The sequence below is a fragment of the Octopus sinensis genome, linkage group LG3 (genome assembly GCF_006345805.1).
Source record: "Octopus sinensis linkage group LG3, ASM634580v1, whole genome shotgun sequence".
Taxonomy (NCBI): Eukaryota; Metazoa; Mollusca; class Cephalopoda; order Octopoda; family Octopodidae; genus Octopus; species Octopus sinensis.
The window spans coordinates 24090308-24115693 of record NC_042999.1 but is presented as its reverse complement, the minus strand read 5'-3'; the positions used below and the strand labels follow the sequence as shown (position 1 = coordinate 24115693).

Here is a 25386-nt window from a genome sequence, read left to right as displayed (position 1 = left end):
GGTAACAAAGGTGGCGAGCTGGTAGAAACGTTAGCACGCCGGATGAAATGTTCATCGGTATTCCCTCCGTTTTTATGTTCTGAGTTCAAATTCGGCCGAGGTCGACTTTGTCATTCATCCTTTCGGGGTCGATAAATTAAGTACCAGTTGCGTACTGAGGTCGATCTAATCGACTGGCCTCCTCACAAAAAATTTCGGGCCTTGTAACTTGAGAAGAAAAGAATAGTAAATGGTAACTCAAATATTTCAAAGAGTTTGGTAGGCTGCGCTTTTCTAAACATCAGTGTTGTAGAGGAATTTCTGAAAAAATTCTTTATTTTAAATTATTTTAGTTGATCCATGCAGCAGTCATCCATGCCACAATGGAGCCGTGTGTACGAACAAGGGACGTAACTACAGTTGTCAATGTTTACCGGGATACAGAGGGTTCAATTGTTCCATAGGTAAGATAACATTCTTCAGCAAAGAAAATAAAAACAAACTCATGAGGAATAACTGTAATGCATATCTTGGCTTCCCTTCCCCTATCAACAGCGTAAATCAACTGCTAATATACAGCAGTCATAAATTAAGGTAGCGCTGTAATAGGCAGCATAATTTGAATGTGAGCACTTATGATGGCCCGTCATTAGTTAAACAATATCTATAGCATAGATATATATATAATGTTTATATTTATTTCAGTTCTGATTTACGCTGTGTAGGACATAAAATAAATATCATATCATATGGTGTGTGTGTGGTGTGTGTGTGGTGTGTGTGTGCATATGTATGTGTGTTTGTCCGAGTTTCTGTGTATGCGTGTGTATGTGTCTACGTGTAGACGTAACTGAAATCACTTCAGCGTCTTCTGTTATAATTTTAGTGGATCCGTGCGACAGTAATCCGTGTCAGAATAATGGACAATGTTTAAACAAGGACTCGGATTTTGTATGTCAATGTCTGCCCGGCTACAGAGGAGTTGACTGTTCCATAAGTAAGTTGAACATGTTACATTTGTTCTTATTGGCATACTTAAATGACTTTTTCTTTACCACCCCGCTATTGTATTTTAGATTAATGGACGTATCCAAACTGATCGGCTTCTCGCCCGAAGCAGAGAAGCATGTTATTTTGATGTGTGCTTCATTAAATTGCAATGACGAGTTCTAATCTCTTAGTAATGCTCATATATACATACATACATACCAAGAGTGGCTGTGTGGTAAGTAACTTGCTTACCAACCACGTGGTTCGAGGTTCAGTCCCACTGCGTGGCACCTTGGGCAAGTGTCTTCTACTATATCCTCTGGCTGACCAAAGCCTTGTGAGTGGATTTGGTAGACAGAAACTGAAAGAAGCCCGTCGTATATATGTATGTATATATGTGTGTGTGTGTGTCTGTGTTTGTCCCCCCCCCCCAACATCGCTTGACAACCGATGCTGGTATGTTTACGTCTCCGTAACTTAGCGGTTCGGTAAAAGAGACCGATAGAATAAGTGCTAGGCTTACAAAGAATAAGTCCTGGGGTTGATTTGCTCGACTAAAGGCGGTGCTCCAGCATGGCCGCAGTCAAATAACTGAAACAAATAAAAGAGAAAAAGAGTAATATATGTAACTACTTATTTAACTATCTATCTACATACATACATACATACATACATACATACATACATACATACATACATACATACATACATACATACATACATACATACATACATACATACATACATACATACATACATACATACATACATACATACATACATATTCAACCTGTGCCGGACCCGCGGACTTACTAGGAGGGAAATTTATCCTTAAACCTCTTCATATTCCGCAGACTCGTGATAAACAACATCCTACGTGACTCCCTTCTAGATCTGAAAAATACTAACCTACTTGCAGAGTTGCAGTATGTTGGTGGCGTTCGGTGAAAATGGTGGACACCAAAACTTATATATTATGTTATTATAGTTCAAACTAAATTACAGTTATTACAATTCAAACTATATTATATAATATAGTTCAAACTATATTACAGCTATCTTTACCTTCATAAAATTTCTTCCTGATAGCATACGTACCAATGCACCAATCCGCTATTTTTCCACTCTGAAAATAATGCCTATATATTCCAGTAACAAAAGTAATATATATTACATACTTGATAAAAGATGCTTGTTTTTTCCCACTTTCATATTTCCTATATATATCTTTCATATCCTAAATATATATATTTTTCCATACAACAATCTCTTAGAATTTGTGTCTACTATGCCATTCTATGTGTACTATACTAGATTATATACCCGTAACATTTCACTGAATAACTTTCTCTAACAGTTACATACTTTATCATCCTCTTTTCTTTTTTATTCTTTGTTAAATACTAATTATATTTTGAGACAATCTGATTAAACTGGCGTTAAATATTGGTTTCGAATTTTGGCACAAAGCCAGCAAGTTCAGGGAAATGAGCATGTCGATTACACCGACCCCAGTGCTCAACTGGTTATTATTTTATGAACCCTGGAAGCATGAAGAGCAAAGCTGACCCCGGTGGAATTTGAACTCAGAGGGACACACTGCCGCTAAGAACTTTTGCCCAGAGTGCTAACGATTCTGCCAACTCACCGCTTTATTGACGCTAAATATTAACCAGTTCACATGATGAACGAAATACAATTTACTTGGAGGTTCCGCTATTTAACATAACTTCCATAATAAAAACAACACCACGAACTGAACTATTTTCTGTAAATTCCTCTTCTGGTTTGTTTATCTACAGATGATCCCTGCAGCAGCAATCCATGTTCTAATAATGGAGATTGTTCAAATCAAGGAGGTGACTATACGTGCAAATGTATTCCTGGTTATCGGGGAAAGAATTGCTCTATAGGTTCGTAATTTTTTTCATATGAACATAGTCATAAACACACGCACGCACACACATACAGACGCACAGAGATTTGAAAGCATACATTCAATAGAGAAATTAGAAAGGGCGAAAGAGGGAGATGTAGTAGGGAAAGCGATGATAAGACATTTGTTCTTTGTATCTTTTTGGGTACGATGCAAACAAAAGGAAAATGGACAGGCAACCGCAGTAAATGTTGTCGAAATAGACAGAACGAAATACAATTTAAAATGTATGACAGGACATGATTATTCGCTACCCACCGAAAAATTCAAACAATTGAAGTTTGGATCAATAACTTGAAGTGACAGCAATTATGTAATACTTAACAGGTCTTTGGTAAAAAGCATATGCATATCAAAATCTTTAGAAAGTCATATAAAAACGCGTAGTATTGAATAAGCGCAAAAACAATGGTTCTCTAAGAGTAGTATGTGATGGCCGGAAAGAATTATTATATCGAAGATAGAACAAGAACGCGCCCGAAATTATAGCAATAATAACTAAGAATTTTCGGTAGAGAGAAATGGTTATATATATATATATATATATACTAGCAGTATCGCCCGGCGTTGCTCGGGTTTGTTTCGACCCTTTAGAATTTGAATTTTTGAAAAGCAAAAATTTTGCATTATGTACCTTGTTAAGTGACACAGCAGTCAAAAAATCGTAAAAAATAGGGATTTTCATAGAAAAAAAGCACCTTTTTGACGTAAATAATTTTTGGTCTTAACATGGCCCGATTTGAATTTTATCTTCTAAGGAATGAAGCGCAAGCCTTCTATCATACTCTCAATTTTGGTCAACTTGCGCCGCAGGGTCTCGGAGTAAATAGAGTTAGTTGAAGGCTACCAAACCTGCCACACACAGACAACTTCAGCTTTATAGATATAGATATCAAGCTTTCGGTGGAATGGGAACACAAATACAATATTTAAAAGTATGTTCGCATAAGAATATCTTAGATAACTTAGTTATGTTTCAGCCCTGACCATGTCTAACCTAACAGCACCACTTGATAGAAACTGTTAAGTTATTCTTAAGTCAAGTTTTGTGGTACCATGGCACATTCCAGTAGAGAGTCGTCGTTGAATGGGATGTATCCAGATATACGTGGCTTATCTGGTATCCCTTGAAGAAATTTGCCCAGATTTCGCTCAATAATTCACAATTTTTTTCTTCTTGCCTTGAAGTAAGACAAAATACTTCTCACTAAAGTATAAGGAGCATTTCATGGATTATCGGTGCGACCTATGTCTGGTTGACTTGCCTACGAGCGCACGCTCACGAAATCATACACAGACAGATTATACGTACGCGTGTGCGTGTGTGTAAAGAGAGAGAAAGGAATGAGATAGATGTATAGAATATACATACATACATACATACATACATACATACATACATACATACATACATACATACATACATACATACATACATACATACATACAAAATACGTTGCAATGTCTTTTGTAACGCTGGGATTTGGTTCCATTTTAGATATCAAGCTGGAATAATAATCTGAACAATATTTAATTCAGAGTAATTTCTTATAAAATAATGTTTCGTAGGTAAACGATTGTTTTAATGTATAATATGATATCCCATTACCAATATTTTCTTGATAGTTCCAACATGTTTAACGTATCTAACTGTACTATGTTATCTCTTTCTTTTATAATAAACAAGATCTAAAATTGAATAAATGTATACCACAAATTCATAATTAATCAACGGATCGTTTGTGTCTATCTATCTATCTATCTATCTATCTACCTATCTATCTATCTATCTATCTATCTATCTATCTATCTATCTATCTATCTATCTACATATATATATATATATATATATATATGTGTGTGTGTGTGTGTGTGTGTGTGTGTGTGTGTGTGTATATGTATATATATACATATATATATATATATATATATATACATGTATACGTATATATGTATGTATTATGTATTTGTAGTTGATCCATGTAGCAGTGATCCTTGTGAAAATGGAGCAACGTGTACAAATAATAACACAGATTTCATATGCCAGTGTCCACCGGGATTTCAAGGAACAAATTGCGCCATTGGTAGGTTCAGTTTTTGTGTCATCTTTTTAATATAACTAATTCAATGTATTTCTGGTGAATTTCCTTATAATATATTTGTTGATCGTATAGGTTTGTAGAGGTAAGTGTAGTCTTCAGGTGAGCAAAACATGTATCCCGGTTTCAGTTCTTTGCTGAACATCACTACACATCACTATATTCCTCTTCCTTTTACTTAACAAATAACTTGTACCTTGGTTTCATAAACGAAACCAATACACCATCCGCATTATATATAAAAACTAGCAGTATAACTCGGATTTACCCGGGATTAAGTTAGGATTATTAAGATAATCAAGTTCATTATTTCAAACCAAACTAAGTAACATCGACGTCAAATTTGGGCGAAATCTCTCTCTCTCTCTCTCTGTATATATATATATATATATATGGGCAACACACACACATACACATACGTACGTACGTACACCTATTGCATACATGTTTTTTGTACGCACACATGTTCACGTGTGTGTGTTGCCTGTATATCAACAAAACACTTTTTCCCTCGATGGAAAAAAAAAACAACAAAAGTCTTAACAAAAACTTACTCGTCACTAGAAGGGGTCTTAACACCTGTTTGCAAACAACGGTGATTTCTCCGACTTGAACATTGTTAAAAGTTTTAGTTGAAAATTTATTTTTACTCCTATTCGCTAGTGCCTCTGGGGAAAATAAGTTGTCGAAAATACAACTAGGCTCATGACGAATATCCTCCTAAAACTGGAGCGACATGCATGCTAATTTGTGGACGTGTATAAATTACATTCATGTACATACGCACACACACACACACACACACACACACACACACGCATCCTGCCTTTTATATATATACAGATATCCATATATCGTATACGAATAGGTTGGTTAAATAATTAGTTTAGGCAGCAGACAACCAATTCACATGTCAAAGAATTGGCACCATATGCCTGCAATTTTGATGCATCTACAGTGGATACTTTTAATTTTCAACAGTACAGTTATAATAGATATTTACAGCAGAATGTTAGACTTTAGCATTAAACAAAAAGCAGTACGCTTCGTTAAATGACAATTCTGTTTAAATCAAGCTGTTGATATAGAGAGGTCAAAAAGAAACAGAATATAGGAACAGAATTTATCCATTATTCCCATTATCACATAATCAAGACCCAGCGACAGTGTAGTGATATGAAACTATAAATTTCATACCATCTGCTTTAAACTTACCTGAAATAAAGAAACATAGTTCTGTTGGTGATGTCTAGATGGCGAACTGGCAGAATTGTTGAGCATTGTAAAATGCTTAACAATGTTTCTGCGGCTCCTAACGTCCTCAGTTCAAATTCTGCTGAGATCAACTTTGCCTTTCATCCTTTCAAGGTCAATGAATTATATACCAGTTGAACATTGGAGTCGATGTAATCGGTTATACATTACTCCTAAAATTGCTGACCTTGTACTGAAATTTGAAACTTTTATTAAGTGGTAAGGGACATTGTCGTACATTTACGGTCACTGACGTTACACTACTTCATAGAATCAAATATTATTGTTTATAGAAAATAAGACAAAGGTTAATTAAATACCAGTAGAACATTGGCGTAGATGTAATCGATTATACCCTACTCCTAAAATTGCTGACCTTGTACTGAAATTTGAAACTTTTATTAAGTGGTAAGGGACACTGTCGTACATTTACGGTCACTGACGTTACACTACTTTATAGAATCAAATATTATTGTTTATAGAAAATATGATTAATATAACAGTCTATATGTGTATTTTAAATGAATATCATAACCCTCTACGGGGTTTGCTTCAGTACACAATCTCAAAGTTAAAGCTTCAAAATAGTGAATGCTAAAGTTTTGCAATCTATTTCCAGTTGAGCCATGCAGCAGCAGACCTTGTAAGAATAATGGGATATGTTCGAACCTTGGAACAAATTATACGTGCCAGTGCTTACCAGGATTTAGAGGCGATAATTGTGATATAGGTAAGAAAACTACGAGAGACATTCAATAAGTAATGCCTCTGACCCACTTGCAGTTGTTTGATCTAGCTGAAATTTTGCATGTGCAATTATTTATATCTCTATAGATTAAGTGGCAAATTAAAGCTCTGAATTAATTGTGGTTTCTGATTTACAGGTGTTTGAACCGAGTCAAGTGTGAAATGGAGCCTGTTGAGTGTCGAGCAGTGATCCGGTTTTTGTATTTGAAAGGACGCACACCACGGGAGACTTTTGATGAAATGAAAGTAACTTATGATGATGATGCCCCATCATATGACCTTGTAAAACGCTGGCATCGTGAATTCAAACATGGTCGGAACTCTGTGGAAACAGCTCCCAGATCTGGTCGCCCCCTTCTGCCATTGATGAGGCATCTGTCCGTCAAGTTGAGGCTACCATTTTGGAAGATCGACGCATAATTATTCGCCAAATAGCCCATGAGGTCAAGATTAGTACCGGGTCTGTGGAAACTATCATTCATGACCATTTGCATATGCAAAAGGTGTCTGCCAGATGGATTCCCAGGTTGCTCACGCCTTTCCAGAAGCAAGAACGCGTCGAGTACTCGAGGGTGAATTTGGAGATGTGCCAAGAAGATGAGTCAAAAGACTGATTACACTGGATGAAACCTGGGTCCATCACGATGATCCAGAGACCAAAGCCCAGTCAATGCAGTGGAAGCACCGTGACTCACCCCCTCCAAAGAAGGCAAGGGTGCAGCCCTCCGCTGGCAAGGTCATGCTCACAGTCTTCTGGGACCAGGACGGAGTAATGATGACAGATCTCTTGGCAAAGGGTACCACAATTGCAGGAGCCTATTATGCTTCACTTTTGAGGAAATTAAGAGAAGTTATCAAAATCAAGAGGCGGGGCAAGATCAGCAAAGGCATCCTCCTCCTGTAGGACAACGCTCCGGTCCACAACTCGCTTGTCGCCAGATCAGAAGCACAGGCGTGCGGCTATGAACTCCTCCCCCATCCCCCTACTTTCCTGACCTTGCACCCTCTGATTTTCACCTCTTCCCAGTCATGAAGTTGTTTTTGAAAGGAAAGCGTTTCCCAGATGATGCAGCCTTGATTTCTGAAGTCACGTTCAGGTTGGAGGACCAAGCTGGGGTCTTCTACAAAAACGGTCTCCAGAGCTGCATCAAACAATGGGAGAAATGCGTAACTCTGGGTGGTTCCTATGTAGAAAAAGACTAATAACTGTGCCAAGGTTCGTTGCTCCACTGCTATGGGAAGTGGGTCAGGGGCATTACTTATTGAACGCCCCTCGTATGTCAACTTTTCCTGTTAACTACTAATAAATATAGAATTACAAATATATTTTACGATATTTCCTGTTACATCTTTCAATGCTCTTAAAAACATTTTGCATAGGTAGATTTTCTAATGGACAAGATTTTCAATACGGCATGATATTAGCTTTTAAAAGAGCCAATCATACATATACTATCATCGATACAGTTCATTTCCCCTTATTTCTTATTTATATTTTCCTGAAATTTTCGTTGCGTCTTGCAAGCTTTTCAATAGTCTTGACTCTCAATGAGAACGTCTAACCGCAATATGGATGACTATTGAAAAGGTTGCAAGACACAACGAAAATTTTAGGAAAATAAAAATAAGGAATAAGTGGAAATTTTACCGGTGAGTGTGTTAAATTATGAGGCACAAAAAGAAAATTACTCTCCCCGGACACAATAGAATATGCTTCAACACACGAACTCATATAAAGAATCCTGCAAACCAAATCCCAAAAAGAAATTATTATATTATTATTATTATTATTATTATTATTATTATTATTATTATTATTATTATTATTATTACTATTATTATTGTTATTATTATTTTGTGGTATATTTCTAGTCGATCCATGTAGCAGTGGGCCATGTAACAATGGAGGAAACTGTTCAAATCTCGGATCGACATACAAATGCAACTGCCTTCCAGGATTTAGAGGAAAAGAATGCGAAATAGGTTCGTTCACAAACAAAACTTCTCAGTTTATATTAGAGCACACAAGGGGTCCTGAAAAGTTTCTGACTTTAGGTAAAAGAAAATATAAACGGATCAGTTAATTATGATTTTATTCGACATATTTCCCTTCTCAGATTCACACATTTATTGCAGCGGACCTTCAGTTCTTTTAAGTCCTACAAACAAACGCGAAAGGTTAGGCTTCTCATCAGGCCTTCCACAATACCCTTAAAGCCACGAATTTTTCAGCAGCCCATCCTATATATTAGAATAATACCATACACAACACAAGATTTCCCAGAGTCCTGAAGCCTAATTATAATAATTGATGATTAAAGGAGAACATCCATATTGCGGTTAAACGTTCTCATTTATATCAATGTTCCCCCGTGAAAAAAATTTAAAAAATCAACAATGTAAAGAGATATACTCAATGGATTATACAAGTCAAAATGTCTTATATTTTTGCATGTCAAGTGATTCTATTTGAAATTGTTTTGCTTCTTATTGGATTCAGTCAATGGATTGCGGCCAGACTGGAGTACCACCATAACCCTTAGTCTCTCCAAAACATTTTCATCAATTTGTCCGAAATGTTCATGATTTTTTCAAACTTTAAGTCATCTTTTGTATCAAATGTTCTAAGTAATATAAGACTCTTCTTTTGTAAGTCTCAAGTTCCTTTTGTGGTTTAAAAAAACTGGGAATGTGTATCACCTATGATGCATGAATGTCAGAGAAATATGCCCTGTGCATCACGTGTCATGCACAATACAGGTTGAAGGATTTTGAACGATAGGCATAGGAGTGGCTGTGTGGTAAGTAGCTTGCTTACTAACCACATGGTTCCGGGTTCAAGCCTACTGCGTTCAATCCGATAGAATAAGTACTAGGCTTACAAAGTATAAGTCCTGAGTCGATTTGCTCGACTAAAGGCGGTGCTCCAGCATGGCCACAGTCACATGACTAAAACAAGTAAAAGAGTAAAAGAGATCATATCGACCCTAGTACTTTTACTTGCTAAGTCTTTTGTGGAATAACACTGGTGTTTTATACCGGGACACGCTCGCACACGCACGCACACACACACACACACACACCACACACACACACACACACACACACACACACACACACACACATACACGTTTCTGTAGTTTCCGTGTACCAAAAACTTCTAAAGGCTGTGGTAGAAGACATGAAGATCCTGCTCTGTGATATGAAACCCAGAATCATGAGTTCTGAACAAACATCTTAATTACACTATTAAGCCGGATTCAGATGCTAAAATCATGGCGGTGCATTCAAAGTACAGTATTAGCCATTCAAACAAAGAACCGTGCTTGTATACACGCATACACACATACATATATATGTACATACATTCACGCATACATGCATACACACACACATATATACATACATTCACGCATACATGCATACACACACACACATATATACATACATCCACGCATACACGTATAAATAGCTTTTAGTCAAAAAATCGAACCATGTACTTATTGTTAAGTTTGGTACATATTCTATTCCATTGGTTTCTTTGCCGAACCGCTATGTTACAGGGGCATGAACAAACCAATACCGGTCGGTAAGTGTTAGTCGGAGAATAACACAGAAGAAAAGATACACACATACACACAGACACACATCTATTTTTCTAGGTTAAACCTCCACCAACGCCTACCAACCGGTATTGGTTTGTTTATGCCCCTGTAATACAGCGTTTCAGCAAAGAGACTAGTAGAACAGAATAAGCACCAAATTTTAAAATCTTCAAGTCGGTGCTCCAGTATGACCACATTCCAATGACTGTAACGAATAAAGGATATAAACTTTATTGAATATCTGCGTATTTATGTGTATATTTCAGTCGATCCTTGTAGCAGTAATCCATGCAAAAACGGAGGTGAATGCACGAAGCAGGGAAAGAAATTCATTTGTGACTGTGAACCAGGATATAGAGGATATGATTGCTCAATAGGTTTGAAACTTTTTTTTAAATTTCAAATAATGATTATTTTTTATAGGTTTGAGTAGATGAAAAATAATTAGGAAACTGAAAAAAAGATTAGTTTGCATACATATTCTTCCACGTTATTAACGAGTGAAACTTAAATGAAAAAATGTATCAACTGAGATTTAGTACAAAATACTGACGTATTATATGAAACTTTACCGAAAATACATACCCAAGACTCCCTACTTTAATGCCTTCTGGTTCCATCGATGGAAACGAAGTAGTCATTATATATGGATAGAATACTAAACTAACTACTGCGCTTAAGTAGTGAAACTAAACACAATAATATTAACCGTTACATAGGCGCAGGAGTGGCTGTGTGGTAAGTAGCTTGCTAACCAACCACATCGTTCCGGGTTCAGTCCCACTGCGTGGCATCTTGGGCAAGTGTCTTCTGCTATAGCCCCGGGCCGACCAATGCCTTGTGAGTGGATTTGGTAGACGGAAACTGAAAGAAGCCTGTCGTATATATGTATATATATTTATATGTATGTGTGTGTTTGTGTGTCTGTGTTTGCCCCCCTAGCATTGCTTGACAACCGATGCTGGTGTGTTTACGTCCCCGTTACCTAGCGGTTCGGGAAAAGAGACCGATAGAATAAGTACTGGGCTTACAAAGAATAAGTCCCGGGGTCGATTTGCTCGACTAAAGGCGGTGCTCCAGCATGGCCGCACTCAAATGACTGAAACAAGTAAAAGAGTATATATATATGTATGTATATATATATATGTATATATATATTAATATGTATATATATATATGTGTATATATATATATATATATATATATATATATATGCATATGTATATATATATATATATATATATATATAATATATATATATATATATATATATGCATATGTATATGTATATATATATATATATATATAATAATAATAATAATATTAGGGAGTACATCTAAACTTACAAGGAAAAATTAGATTTCAGATTAAATCAAATTTCACAGTATAAATATAAATTAAATTAGAGATAAAACCACTATTAGGCAACTCAAACAGTGAAAAACATAAACCAAAACATAAAAAACAAAAAATAGATATAATTAATATAATATACAATATATATATATAAGATATAAAATTTAAAATTCAAATTATTGAAATTTGAAATTTTAAAATTTATATTTATAAATTATTATATTTTTATATTTTAAAATTTAACCTTTTTTTTATACTAACCAAAAAGTATTAAAAAGTTTAACGTAATATAATAAGTAAACCCTACATGCATAAACGTTAGAAATGTAGGTGTGTATCTCTGAAGTGTAAAGTTTCTGAACAAGCCTCTATTTTCCAAAATGTAAAAAGAATATCCGTCAAATGTGAATTTTATCGAAATATTTTTGTTTCAATTTTTTCAGTCGATCCATGTAGTAGTGACCCATGCCAAAATGAAGGAAAATGTACAAACGCCGGCCATAATTTCACATGTAATTGTAATCCAGGTTTCAGAGGAACAGTTTGTTCTATAAGTAAGTAATAAGATTTAGTTTCCTGCTTGCTAACTTAGTTTCACTTTGTGTTATCTCTTTAATCTCATTTTCTCATATATATAAAAGTATATTAATTTACATTTTTTATTTGTTTTTTGTATTTTCTGTTTATTTTAGTTGATCCATGTGGTAATAAACCGTGTCAAAATGGAGCGCTTTGTTCAAATATAGGATCGAACTTTACATGTCATTGTCTGCCAGGCTTTATAGGAGACACATGCGAAATATGTAAGTGTCAAATTGCAGATCTTGTTTAACACGATTTTCATTTGTTAAGGTTTATGTGTCTGTGCTCTTAGCACTGTCTGTATATCTGAGAGGATTTCTCAATGGGAATGCTGCAGTATTCGCCGTTCTAATCCACGTTAAGTGAGATATAAAGATTACCGTTCGATATTAATACTGCTTCCGTCGCTAGCAGTTATGTCTAAATAAGCCTGCTGGCTATTTACGACATAACAGACACAAAAGTCACAGTTATTCTACATATCACAGGAGTGGCTGTGTGGTAAGTAGCTTGCTTACCAACCACATGGTTCCGGGTTCAATCACCTTGGGCAAGTGTCTTCTACTATAGCCTCGGACCGACCGAAGCGTGGATATGCTAGACGGAAACTGAAAGAAGCTCGTCGTATATATCTATATATGTGTGTGTGTGTGTGTCCAACATCGCTTGAAAACCGATGCTGGTGTGTTTACGTCCCCGTAACTTAGCTTAGAATAAGTACTAGGCTTACAGAATAAGTCGTGAGGTCGATTTGCTCGACTAAAGGTGGTGCTCCAGCATGGCCGCAGTCAAAATGACTGAAACAAGTAAACGAGTATCGTTGGCAATGAGATCTGGCTGGTATGCGGTGAGAGGACACCTGCCAATAAGGAAGCGTGATGTTACAGTTCCAGCGCCCATTCCAGGCGGTTTTTGTATGCTGACCAATGCCTTGTGAATGAATTTGTTAGACGAAAATTATGTGAACAATTGTTCAACTAAAAACCTTCAGGGCGGTGTCTCAACATGGCCGCGGTTCAGTGACTGAATCAAAGATGAAAGATAAAAGTTGTAATTCTAATAGACATGAAAAAATATTAATGTCCCATTGACATATTTCAGTGTATTTAATTAACGTTTCTTTCTTCTCTTCTTTTCTTCACTGTTAAAATAAAAAAAATTAGCTCGCCTTTAAGTTTCATTTTCAAATAAATTCAGACTACCTAGCTTTAAAACCTCTAGTTATGCTGTGCTGGATATCTCAGATCGAGAGTGAAATATTATTATCCGCGACTGTTGGAAAATTTGATAAAAGAATTATATGGAAATGCTGTATGCTCTTTTCACCACTTGATAATGATTTCTCGAATTTTTGTTTTACTTTGCGCCTTTTTAAAGCCTAGCCAGGCTCATGGGCCCGGTTTCCCGGTTTCTATGGCGTATGTGTTCCTCAGCTGAACGGGACGCCAGTCCATCGCAGCGTTAGTCATTTTTGCCTGCTGAGTGGACTGGAGCAACGTGAAATGAAGTGTTTTGCTCAAGGACACAACGCGTCGCTCGGTCCTGGAATCGAAACCACAATCTTACGATCATGGTGCTGACACCCTAACCACTAAACCACGCACCTCCACATTTCTCGAAATAAGAAGGAAAAAAAGCGATTCTCTCCCCTTAAATAGTACTCTTCTTCCTTCTCTCTTTCTGCTCTCTCTCGCTTCTCTCTTCTCTTTTCTATTTCCTCTCTCTTCTTCCTCTCTCCTTTATCGCCTCTCTCTCTCTCTCCCAGCAGTAGTAGTTCCCAGTGAGCAAACCATATTTTATCGATATATTTAAAATAATTAAAGGCGGCGAACTGGCAGAAACGTTAGCACGCCGGGCGAAATACGTAGCCGTATTTCGTCTGCCGTTACGTTCTGGGTTCAAATTCCGCCGAGGTCGAATTTGTCTTTCATCCTTTCGAGGTCAATAAATTAAGTACCAGTTACGCACTGAGGTCGATGTAATCGACTTAATCCGTTTGTCTGTCCTTGTTTGTCCCCTCTATGTTTAGCCCCTTGTGGGTAGTAAAGAAATATATATTTAAAATAACTATTCTTATGACAATTGCCTTGTATTAGTGTATTCTCTGATGTCGCAGCTCACTTTATTTTTTCCCTCGTTTTGCAGACGATCCTTGCAGTAGTGACCCTTGCCAAAATGAAGGAATATGCACAAATGAAGAACCAGCCTTTAGCTGCTTGTGCATGCCTGGATATACGAAATCAGATTGTTCTGGTGGTATGAAAATTGTATATTTAATTTAATTCATAAATATTTATGTTAATTAACGCATTGTGGTAATTGGCACTCCGCCGGTTACAACGCCAGGGATTCTAGTTGATCCAATCAACAGAACAGCCTGCTCGTAAGATTAACGTACCACATACATGAGTACCCTTAACGTAGTTCTCAGAGAGATTCAGCATGAAACAGAATGAGTTAAGGCTAGCCCTTCGAATGGTAGGTACAACAAAGTTTTGGAAACAAAGTTGAGAGGAGTAATGTGAAATAAAATGTCTTGCTCAGGGACACGATGTGCCGACGGATATCGAACTCAGACTTTACCGTCGTAAGCTGAATACCCTAAACACTTAGTCACGTGCTTGTTGTGATATTATCATTATTGTATCCCAGCACTCGGAAAAGCATAAGGACATAAAGATCGCATGTATATATATATATATAAATGTACACGCACGCACGCACACACACACACACACACACACACACACACACACACACATAATATACTCTCTCTTTTACTTAGTCTATCACACTTTCGCGAGCGTACGTCTTCCATCTTTCGTTGACAAATTTCAACATTTCAGAAGAAAAAAGAAAGTACTGCCTCGAGTTCTAGGACGCATAGGGGTCACTTCCCCATTTCTCATATCGTACAAGCAATCCCGATCACAATGATCCTGAACCAGACGCCTGGGTCCGTCGCAGGGTTATTCATTTACAGCTAAGTGGTCTTAGCGTGAAATAAAATGTGCTGCTCAATAACACAACGTATCGCTCGATCCCGGGAATCGAAACCAGGGTCGTGAGTGCAACGCCCAAACTGCTTGACCACACGCCTACAATAAACATTCCAAATTGCATCCGAAAATGTAACCAAGATTGCTGATCGTTACAATATTATTCCCAAACATTCCATACTCTCTTGTTTTGTAATATGTGTGCGTGCGTGCGTGCCTGTGTGTATGTCTGCATGAATATGTGTGTATGTGTGCGTGCGCACGCGCATGTGTGTGCTTGTGTGCGTATAAATGTGTGTTTGTGTTTGTATGTGTACCCATGTTCTCGCGTTGTTTGAGAAATGATTGTGCACGACTTTTCTAGCTAAGCGACATCAAATACAAATCCACAATCCTATCACGAAAATGGATTTGATTATGTCAGTTACGACATCAAATTCTTCTTCACAGCCAGATTAGCTTGCAGTGCCTTTTATCCTACATAGATGTGTCCTAGCTATTTGCTTAACAAAAACAACTCGAGTATACTCTATGTCGAGTTGTCTATGTTTTTAATGTTCTTAATTATTATCTACGAACCCTATTCATTATATAAATATATATATATATATATGTGTGTGTGTGTGTGTGTGTGTGTGTGTGTTTATATATATATATATATACATATATATATATACATATATCTATGTGTATACATATATTTATATATAAATATGTGTGTGTCTGCGCGTGTGTGTATGTGTGTGTATTGAGTGTGCGATGAATAAAGTGTCGTCTCAATTACGCAAAAATGAGAATTACGCTGACATCTCATTTTAACAGATGTATTTACCGAAAAATTACATAAAAACATCTTGAAATACTAAAGAGTAAATTTATTCAATAAAATCGCCATTGGCTTCAACCACGGCCTCCAGACGACTTCGATATCTCTTGCAACTCTTCCAGACGGTCTCGTTGTTTAATTTGTCTTGCTCGCTTACGTTCTGGTGTTTGCTAAATTTTTCTTGAGAACATTCCTTAGTGGTAAGACCATAGCGGATCTACTTCTAGCATAAGGGTTGTCCACATAGTGGTCATCCCTCTCATATGTATATAATACAATTTACTGAACCTTCAGATTTGAATATGCATTGGTGTTAAATTGATGTTAATTAAATTAATATCCAATTTCTCACATTCATTTAAAATTTATACATATATATACATATATATATATATATTATATATATATATATATATATATATATATATATATATATATATATATATATATATATATCAAAGGGTAATCAGAAATATTTGAAGTTTCCATTACCAGTGTCTTAGCGTGTAAAAAATTTAGTAAGGAGTTAGATGGTAAATGTTTGTATTTTTCATTCCCTTCGAAATTTTATCCCTAATAGTGGTTTGGAATTTAACTGTCCTTTCTTGCGTGCAAGGAATCCTATGATGGATACCTCTTGTGTGTTTAAATGTACACTGTATTTATATATATATATGAAACACTATTACATATTCTATTTTAGTCGATCCATGCAGCAGTAGTCCATGTGAAAACGATGCACTATGTATAAATGCTGGATCATCCTTCACTTGTATATGCAAACCAGGATTCCGAGGAAATACTTGTCTCATCGGTAGGTTTTCCTATTTCTATCTTTAGAATTTAAATTAGACTTTCATATCTATTTTAAACACATCCAAACAATTTATCTTAAGACATTAGTCATTTTGAGTTTTAATATATATAATTCTTTAAGCCGGCGAGATAGCGGAAACGTTAGCATGCCAGGCGAAATGATTAACGGTTTTTCGTCTGCCGTTACGTTCTGAGTTCAAATTCAGCCGAGGTCGACTTTGCCTTTCATCCTTTCTGTGTCGATAAATTAAGTACCAGTTACGCACTGGGGTCGATAAATTAAGTACCAGTTGCGCCTGGGGTCGATGTAATAGACTTAATCTGTTTGTCTGTCCTTGTTTGTTTGTCTCCTCTATGTTTAGCCCCTTGTGGGTAATAAAGAAATAGGTATTTCATCTGTCATTACGTTCTGAGTTCAAATTCCGCCGAGGTCGACTTTGCTTTTCATCCTTTCGAGGTCGATAAATAAATGCCAGTTGCGTACTGAGATTGATCTAATCGACTGGCCTCCCAAAATATTTCGTCCTTTGTGCCTAGAGTAGAAAACAATCGTTATCTTGCCGGACAAAATGGTTAGCGGCATTTCGTCCGACTTTACGCTCTGACTTCAATGGCAATGTGATCGACTTTGCCTTTCATCAATTCGGGGTCGATAAAATAAGTACCATTTGTGCACTGGTATTGTTGTAATCGACTTCCCCCTTTCCCCAAACTTGGTGGATTTGTGCCAAAATTTGAAACTACTGTTATAGGCTTTAAAAAAGCGGTGAGCTGGCAGAAACACCGTGCGAAATGCCTAGCGGTATTTCGTCTGTCTTTACGTTCTGAGTTCAAATTCCGTCGTTGTCGACTTTGCTTTTCATCCTTTCGGGGTCGATAAATTAAGTACCAGTTGCGTACTGGGGTCAATCCAATCGACTGGCACCCTCCCAAAAAATTTCGTGATTGTGCTTAGAGCAGAAAAGAATATTATAGGCTTTAGAAAGCTGGTAGAATCGTTAGAACGCCGAGCAAAATCCATAGGAGCACTTTGTTCGTTTTTACGTTTTGAGTTCAAATTTTGCTGTCGTCGACTTTGCCATTCATCCTAACGTAGCTGATAAAATAAATACCAGTTGATTACTTTGATCGATGGAATCGATTTACATTCCTACTTGTGCCAGAATTCGAAACCAATATTTCTATTTCTTATAACGAGAAGAAAAAAATGTCATATTTATTCAAAATAATTTTCCACAATAGATAAGTGTATATTAAATATATGTTTTTCAACAAATTTTTGCAAATGCTACTAATTAGACCTTAACTTTTTCAGTTGATCCCTGCAGCAGTGGACCGTGTCAATATGGAGGAACATGCACAAACAACGGATCAAATTATACATGTGATTGCAATATTGGATACATTGGACAGAACTGTTCTGTATGTAAGTCAACATTTATACCATGCTTGTTGGTAATATTTTAGTTTACTTCATTCAATGTATTCTTAATTTTTTAAGACTGTAAGGAGATATTGTTGCTATTTCTAGCATGTATAGTGACATCAAAGAGTAACCCGATATATTTTAGAGATTAGAAAGTATAATCAATGCTTCTATCTATTTTTACAGTCGACTGCTCATTGTAGGGTCGTGAGGGTAGAGGGGTCATTAAGTCCTATCCAAAGCAATCGTCCTTAAAGTTTTACATTTCATTCCCAATCGTGGCCAACTGAGACAACATATATTATCCAAATATCTCGCTCTTGGTGCCCTCCTGGGTCTCCTCTCGATTGGCTTGGCTTGAAGAATCTGTCTTGCAATCCTTTCCTGTAACATTATAACCACATGTCCGTAAAACCAGACTGTAACTTCTCAATACGAAGGGGTAGCAGCTCGATCTAGAAAAGTCCTTAGATGAGTAAACAAGCATTTCGCGTGATCCCAGATAATTATTTGATAGATACACCTTAAGGACATCATTCAGTGTGAAAGAGATTTTAGTGAACCTCTCTACATCCTGCACAAAGGCAAGCTGCTCATGTAGGGTTATAAGTGAATGCCCAGTGGGTAGTCGATGAAGCCTTGGTATGTGAGGCAAAGGTGGTATCCGTCAGTAACAGCAGAAAGGGCAACAGCAGGAGTAGCAACTACTGTAGCACCAACAATGCGTCCGGTAGTAACAGCAGCAACGGCAGCAATAACAGCATCAACATCAACAGCAGTATCACCAAAAATGCAAGCAGACATACATAGAAATATGTTGCTGCAACTGAAGGGGCCTTTTAAGCTGGCTAAATAAAGGCATGACCTCTTTTAGGATCCCATAGAGGCGCAACGTTACGTCTTTAGCGAACTACATAGAGATAACGCCATACAGCCTAAGCCATATCTCAAAGGGAACAGATAATGCAAACTTTGCTTGACCGTGAGGGCAATTCGTAAAGAATTCGCTTACACCAGAGGCCTTCTTAAATTTCAAAATTGAGGTGTTTAGTCGATGATTTCATGATAGAAAATTCATGTTGAGACATGAAGTGGCCGGCTTGCTGACAAGAAAACGATAATCGTACACAAACTGATGCTTTTTTGGCCACAACTGGAACCGGTTAAAGGGAGATAACTCACCCAGATAGGGGTTTTCACTTCGAGGAATCTCGTTTCAGGTTTTAAAACAATCTTCTTAACCACAGAGCCATACCTATTGGAAATATTTTTAATTTCTTAAATTCAGAAGTTATCTACTTTACATTTGCAGTCGATCCATGCAGCAGTGATCCATGTCAATATGAGGGAACATGCTTAAACCACGACACGACATATCAATGTGCATGCAAGCTTGGATACAGAGGGAAGGATTGTTCAATAGGTAAGTTAAAATATAGTGTTCATATTACTTGTATATTGCATCGTAGTCACTTTCAAAATTTTCTTGATATGTCTGACGAAGCTCACCCTAAACTATACTTCGAATATAGTCATACATCTACTTCAAAAATTATATTTGATTCTACTTAAAGGTATTTGCTAATACTTTGGTTAAGGTTTGACATATTAGCATATTTTAACATAATTTATGATGCTAAAATATCATTTGCATTTTTAAGTTGATCCCTGTAGCAGTAATCCATGCCAGAATGAAGGACTCTGCACAAACGATGGTTACGATTTCACATGTCAGTGTATGGAAGGTTTTAGAGGATCTCGCTGTGAAATAGGTAAGTAGCTTGATATCTATCTACGTATAAATCTATCACTGTATATTTATATATATTCATACATATCTATCTGTCTATCTATTCATCTATGTTTTGTATATATTTATCCACAGACACACATACATACATATATATGTAATGTACGGATATATATACACGTTCGTATATTTATGTTTATAGTTGCAAATATGAAATAGTACGTATGGTGCTTGGAGACATTATCGGTAATGTTTCGAGTAAAGCCTGATCTCTTCAGAGAGAGGCTGTGTATGTGAGAGAGAGAGAGAGAGAGAGAGAGAGAGGGAGAGAGAAGGAAGGAAAGAAAGGAAAAATAAGTTTGTGTTAACTTTTCTCCTACGATTGCTACACACACCCCCTAGTGATATTTAGTGACAATTGTATGCATGTATATATATATACATACATGCATGCATACACACACACATATACATACACACACACACACACACACACACACACACACACACACACACATATATATATATATATATATAACTGCCTGTTTGTGGTGTGTTTCTGTGTTCTTACGTGTATTTTACTCAACAGTTGACCCATGCAGTTCTGGTCCCTGTCAAAACGAAGGAATTTGCAGAAATCAAGGAAAAAATTACACATGTCAGTGTAACCCAGGTTTCAGAGGTTACGATTGTTCTATTGGTAAATATTTCTCTATTTTTTGTTTCAATATTCCAATATTTCTATTGTTTTAATCCTTAATTTTACACTAGACTGTGTTTTGTATTTAAGGAAAATAACTGGAGTACTGGGTAAATAACTGGAGCCAAGTATTTATTTAAACGGATTACTAGTGTGTAAATGACACTATGTTTCATCAGTTGCTTGTTTCTGTCCTTTTATGGCGGCCATGCTGGGGCACCGCTTTGAAGGGTTTTAGTTGAACAAATCGACCCCAATGCTTATTTCATTTTTCCGTATTTATTCCGTCGGACTATTTTGACGAACTTGTATTTTAAGATGTAAACAAACCAATACTGATTATCCATCGGTGGTACTGCGAACAAACACAAGCAAACACACATATATCTACTACTGGCCTCCACACTGCTTCAGGCTACCAAATTCACTCTGAATTTATTTGTCAGTCGATGGCTCTAGTGAAAGGCATTTGGCCAAACTGATGCACATTGGGACTGAACTCGATATCAAATGATTCCAAAGCAAACATTTTTACCATTCAGCCATGATGGCACCTATTGATAGTCTATTTAAATACTTTCTCTTCTAGTTGACCCATGTAGCAGCACTCCATGTCAATATGGAGGAACGTGCACCAATGAAGGAAGAAACTTTACTTGTCAATGTACGCCAGGATATAGAGGAGGAGATTGTTCTGTAGGTAAGTGAATATATTTTGACAGAAACATCTATTTTTCTGTGAATTAACAACAGTTAATACTGTTCTATGGTTGTTGTGATTGCTTCTTGCAGCTTACGTCTACTAAATCCACTCACAAATTTTGGTCTATGTATATATAAATAGAGAGAGGAGGGAGAGCGAGAGAAAGAGAGAGAGAGGTGTCTTTATATCTGTACTTGCCTCCCGTTAAGGGCCTGCGAATCAGACAAATATCGAAAGAGATAAAGTATTTTAAAAAAAAGTGAATGCACAGCAAGAATTCCATTGTTGTATACATGCTTAAAAATCAAATGTTCATGAAAATTCAAATATTTAATAAATTTCTTAAATTTCAATTATATGAAATGCCAAAAATTCAAATGTTTGTTCTGAGAACCTTGTAGATTTTCAAGCCCAAAGCCAATTCCCATATTTTCTTACTTGCATAGATCGAATATCTTTTCTTCTGTATATAAGCATACACATGTGTACTTGTATATATGTACATACGCGTATGTGTGTGTGCACGCGCGCGGATGTGTGTGAATGTGTAGCTGTAAGTGTGCAGATATTTGGACGCAGATATGGTCGGTTGTGCGGTGACCGTGTTCATTTTCCTATAACTTAGTTCCATGCTCTCATCTCTCTCTCTCTCTCTCTCTCTCTCTTTCTTTCTTTCTCTCTCTCTCTCTCTCTCTCTATCCATGCAATACATTGTGCGGTGGGCTTCTAACATTATATTATTTTGTACCGTGAATCTGTGTACAACTCCACATTTACACATGCACGAACACTCACACACACACATATATATATATATATATTCGCTATGATAGATCGCTAGCCACTACACATTCTTCATTTTCTCTCCTTGTTTCTTTCTGTGTTCCTTTCTGTGGAAGATCGTAGGCTCGAAACGTTAAAGACTTTTTCACTTCCCGAGCGTTATACTAATACATCTGTTTGTTGTCTACACCACTTGTCTTAATCTTTTGTTTTTTCGTGAATTCTCCCTAGATATATATATATATATATACTCATACATTTATATATTTTTAAACTGTAGTTGATCCATGCAGCATTGACCCATGTAAGAACGCTGGAACATGTTCAAACAATGGCTCAGATTATATGTGTCTATGTGTCCCTGGATATCGAGGAAAAGATTGTTCTATAGGTGAATATGCTCTTCGAATTTTGAAATTGATATTTAAATGTGATACGAAATTGTTAACGGAGGTTCGGCTCAAACTCTGTTTCTTTAAAAGACCACTCACATACAATGTTTAGTAGGGCTTAAAGTGAAAGTACATACGCGTAGATCACTCTATTTCAGAGCATGAATACGTATTTACGTATTTGCAGTAACGGTCAACAAAGTGCGAAATTGGAGATAGTTTGGAAGTAATATATCGTGTACAACACTCCGAAATGTCACTCAAAATTTAGTGTCATGTTCAAAATCGTTAGCTCGCGAGTTCGATACTCGGACTGACTATCGTCTTTTATACTTTAGCAAGACACTTCATTTCACGTTGCTTCAGTTCATACAAAAGAAATGAGTACCAGCAGTAGGTGGACCGCTAATCTCTTTACAGTAATCAGCCTAAAAGCTCAGAAACCAGGATAAGCTATTGTTTCATGGGCTGGTGGGATCAAACTAGTTTTAAAAAGGGTTTTGCATCAAATAATGCGATCTCATGTTCAACAGTTTAATGTGCGTTTCCTATCAAGGCGGCGAGCCGGCAGAATCGTTAGCACGCCGGGCGGAATGCTTAGCGGTATTTCGTCTGCCGTTACGTTCTGAGTTCAAATTCCACCGAGGTCAACTTTGCCTTTCGTCTTTCCGGGGTTGATAAATTAAGTACCAGTTACGCACTGGTGTCGATGTAATCGACTTAATCCGTTTGTCTATCCTTGTTCGTCCCCTCTATGTTTAGCCCCTTGTGGGCAATAAAGAAATAATAAACGTTAGCACGCCGGGCGAAATGTTTAGTGGTATTTCGTTTGTTTTTAGATTCTGAGTTCAATTTCCGCCGAGATCAGCTTTGCCTTTCATCCTTTCATGGTTGATGAATTCAGTACCAGTTGCATACTGGAGTCGATCTAATCGATTGGCCCTTTCCCAAAAAATTTCTAGCCTTGTGCATAGAATAGAAAGTACTGTATATTTCCTATTGTTTTCTACTTTTACCATTAAATATTATGAACTAACTTACCTGTTCTAATGCTTATTATTCTGTTAGTTGATCCGTGCAGCAGCAATCCGTGTCAAAATGGAGGCATCTGTTCCAATCAAGGAAAGAATTTTACATGTAAATGCCCGCCGACATTTAAGAAATTCGATTGTTCTTTAAGTAAGAAAATTTACATATTATTGAAATGTACATCAGTCTATTGATTTAACATTACAAGAAATAATATTGTACGTTACTATGCAATTCAGGATAGGGATGTTGTGATGTTAATACTGCTTCATAGATATTCAGTGACTTACATGAAAAGGATTTCAAAAAAGATCAATCAAAACAGATTTGTGGATTCTGTATATTGATCTTCATCTATATTTTGTGAGTAACTCCTGTTTAGTCAACGGAATAACTTTTCATAATTAAACATCTTCAAATTAGTCTTAATGTATATCCTAAATTAATCTCTTACAAGAAGTCATTTATATGATTCGCTACGTACAAAGAAACATCTTTCACGTCAAGTAAAAAATTTACAAATGACAGGTTTTACTGAGTTACATGTTACTAGTAACAATAAATGTAACCTGATACATATGCATGCGCGCAGGTCTGTGTGTGTGTGTGTGTAAATTCATTGCCCACAGTATTATCTTTCGCTTAAGACACGAACTGTGGTATGCAGGCTATTCAGATACTATTTCAAACAGATCGAGTGACAACGGAGACACTTATTGATCAGTTAGTAATTTGTTCAGCATGAGGGGCTGCACGAGGATGGGTATGAGGAGCTGTGTTTGTGTGCGTGTGAGTGTGTACGTGTGTTCGTGTGTGCGTGTTATACATGCATATGATAATGTAGCTCATGAGGGTTACAAGAACGGACAAAAGACTCAGTTACTAGATTCTAATCTGAAAGTAAAATTACACACTAGTGAATACTGAGTTTCTTTCAACACAGAAAATATTATAGAAGAGGGATTCTTTTATAATAAATCTCCGAACGAGGTATAAACACTAGGTGCACGACAATGTGAAGTATATTTGCCACTTAAATGTGGCTAACCACTAGGTTAGGGCACAGAAAATGTGTCAATAGCCAGCTGGAGAAGATGTTCTCCTGGGACTACAAGCTACAGTAGCATCCACCCTTAGTGGTTAGCCACTTTTAAGTCGCAAATATACTTCACATTGATTCTATTTTTTTGTTTTTGTTTTTTTTTGGGGGGGGGGGGGGAGAACATTAAGACATTTTGTTATATTTTCACTTAGAATGATACACTTGCCAACGCATCTACTTTCGTCTACTTTAATTTTGATAACTGTATTCATTATAATTATACTTTTTCGTAGTTCATCCGTGTGGTAGCAATCCATGTGAAAATGGAGGTATTTGTTTGAATAATGGATCAAATTTTCTATGCCAGTGTAA

The 25386-nt window shown here is 36.6% G+C and overlaps 1 protein-coding gene across 1 annotated transcript in view; it reads left to right on the top strand.

Moving 5' to 3' along the window:
- LOC115209196 (neurogenic locus notch homolog protein 1) overlaps positions 1-25386 on the top strand; it is a 109250-nt gene that overhangs the window by 30437 nt on the left and 53427 nt on the right. Inside the window, 19 exon segments of the mRNA XM_036501643.1 lie at positions 333-443; positions 866-976; positions 2772-2882; positions 4879-4989; positions 6878-6988; positions 8878-8988; positions 10877-10987; positions 12410-12520; positions 12659-12769; positions 14694-14804; positions 17077-17187; positions 18505-18615; positions 19928-20038; positions 20277-20387; positions 20955-21065; positions 21655-21765; positions 22832-22942; positions 24012-24122; positions 25308-25386. The exon segment at positions 25308-25386 is cut by the window's right edge and continues 32 nt beyond it. Of these exon segments, the coding sequence (XP_036357536.1) occupies positions 333-443; positions 866-976; positions 2772-2882; positions 4879-4989; positions 6878-6988; positions 8878-8988; positions 10877-10987; positions 12410-12520; positions 12659-12769; positions 14694-14804; positions 17077-17187; positions 18505-18615; positions 19928-20038; positions 20277-20387; positions 20955-21065; positions 21655-21765; positions 22832-22942; positions 24012-24122; positions 25308-25386 (2077 nt within the window).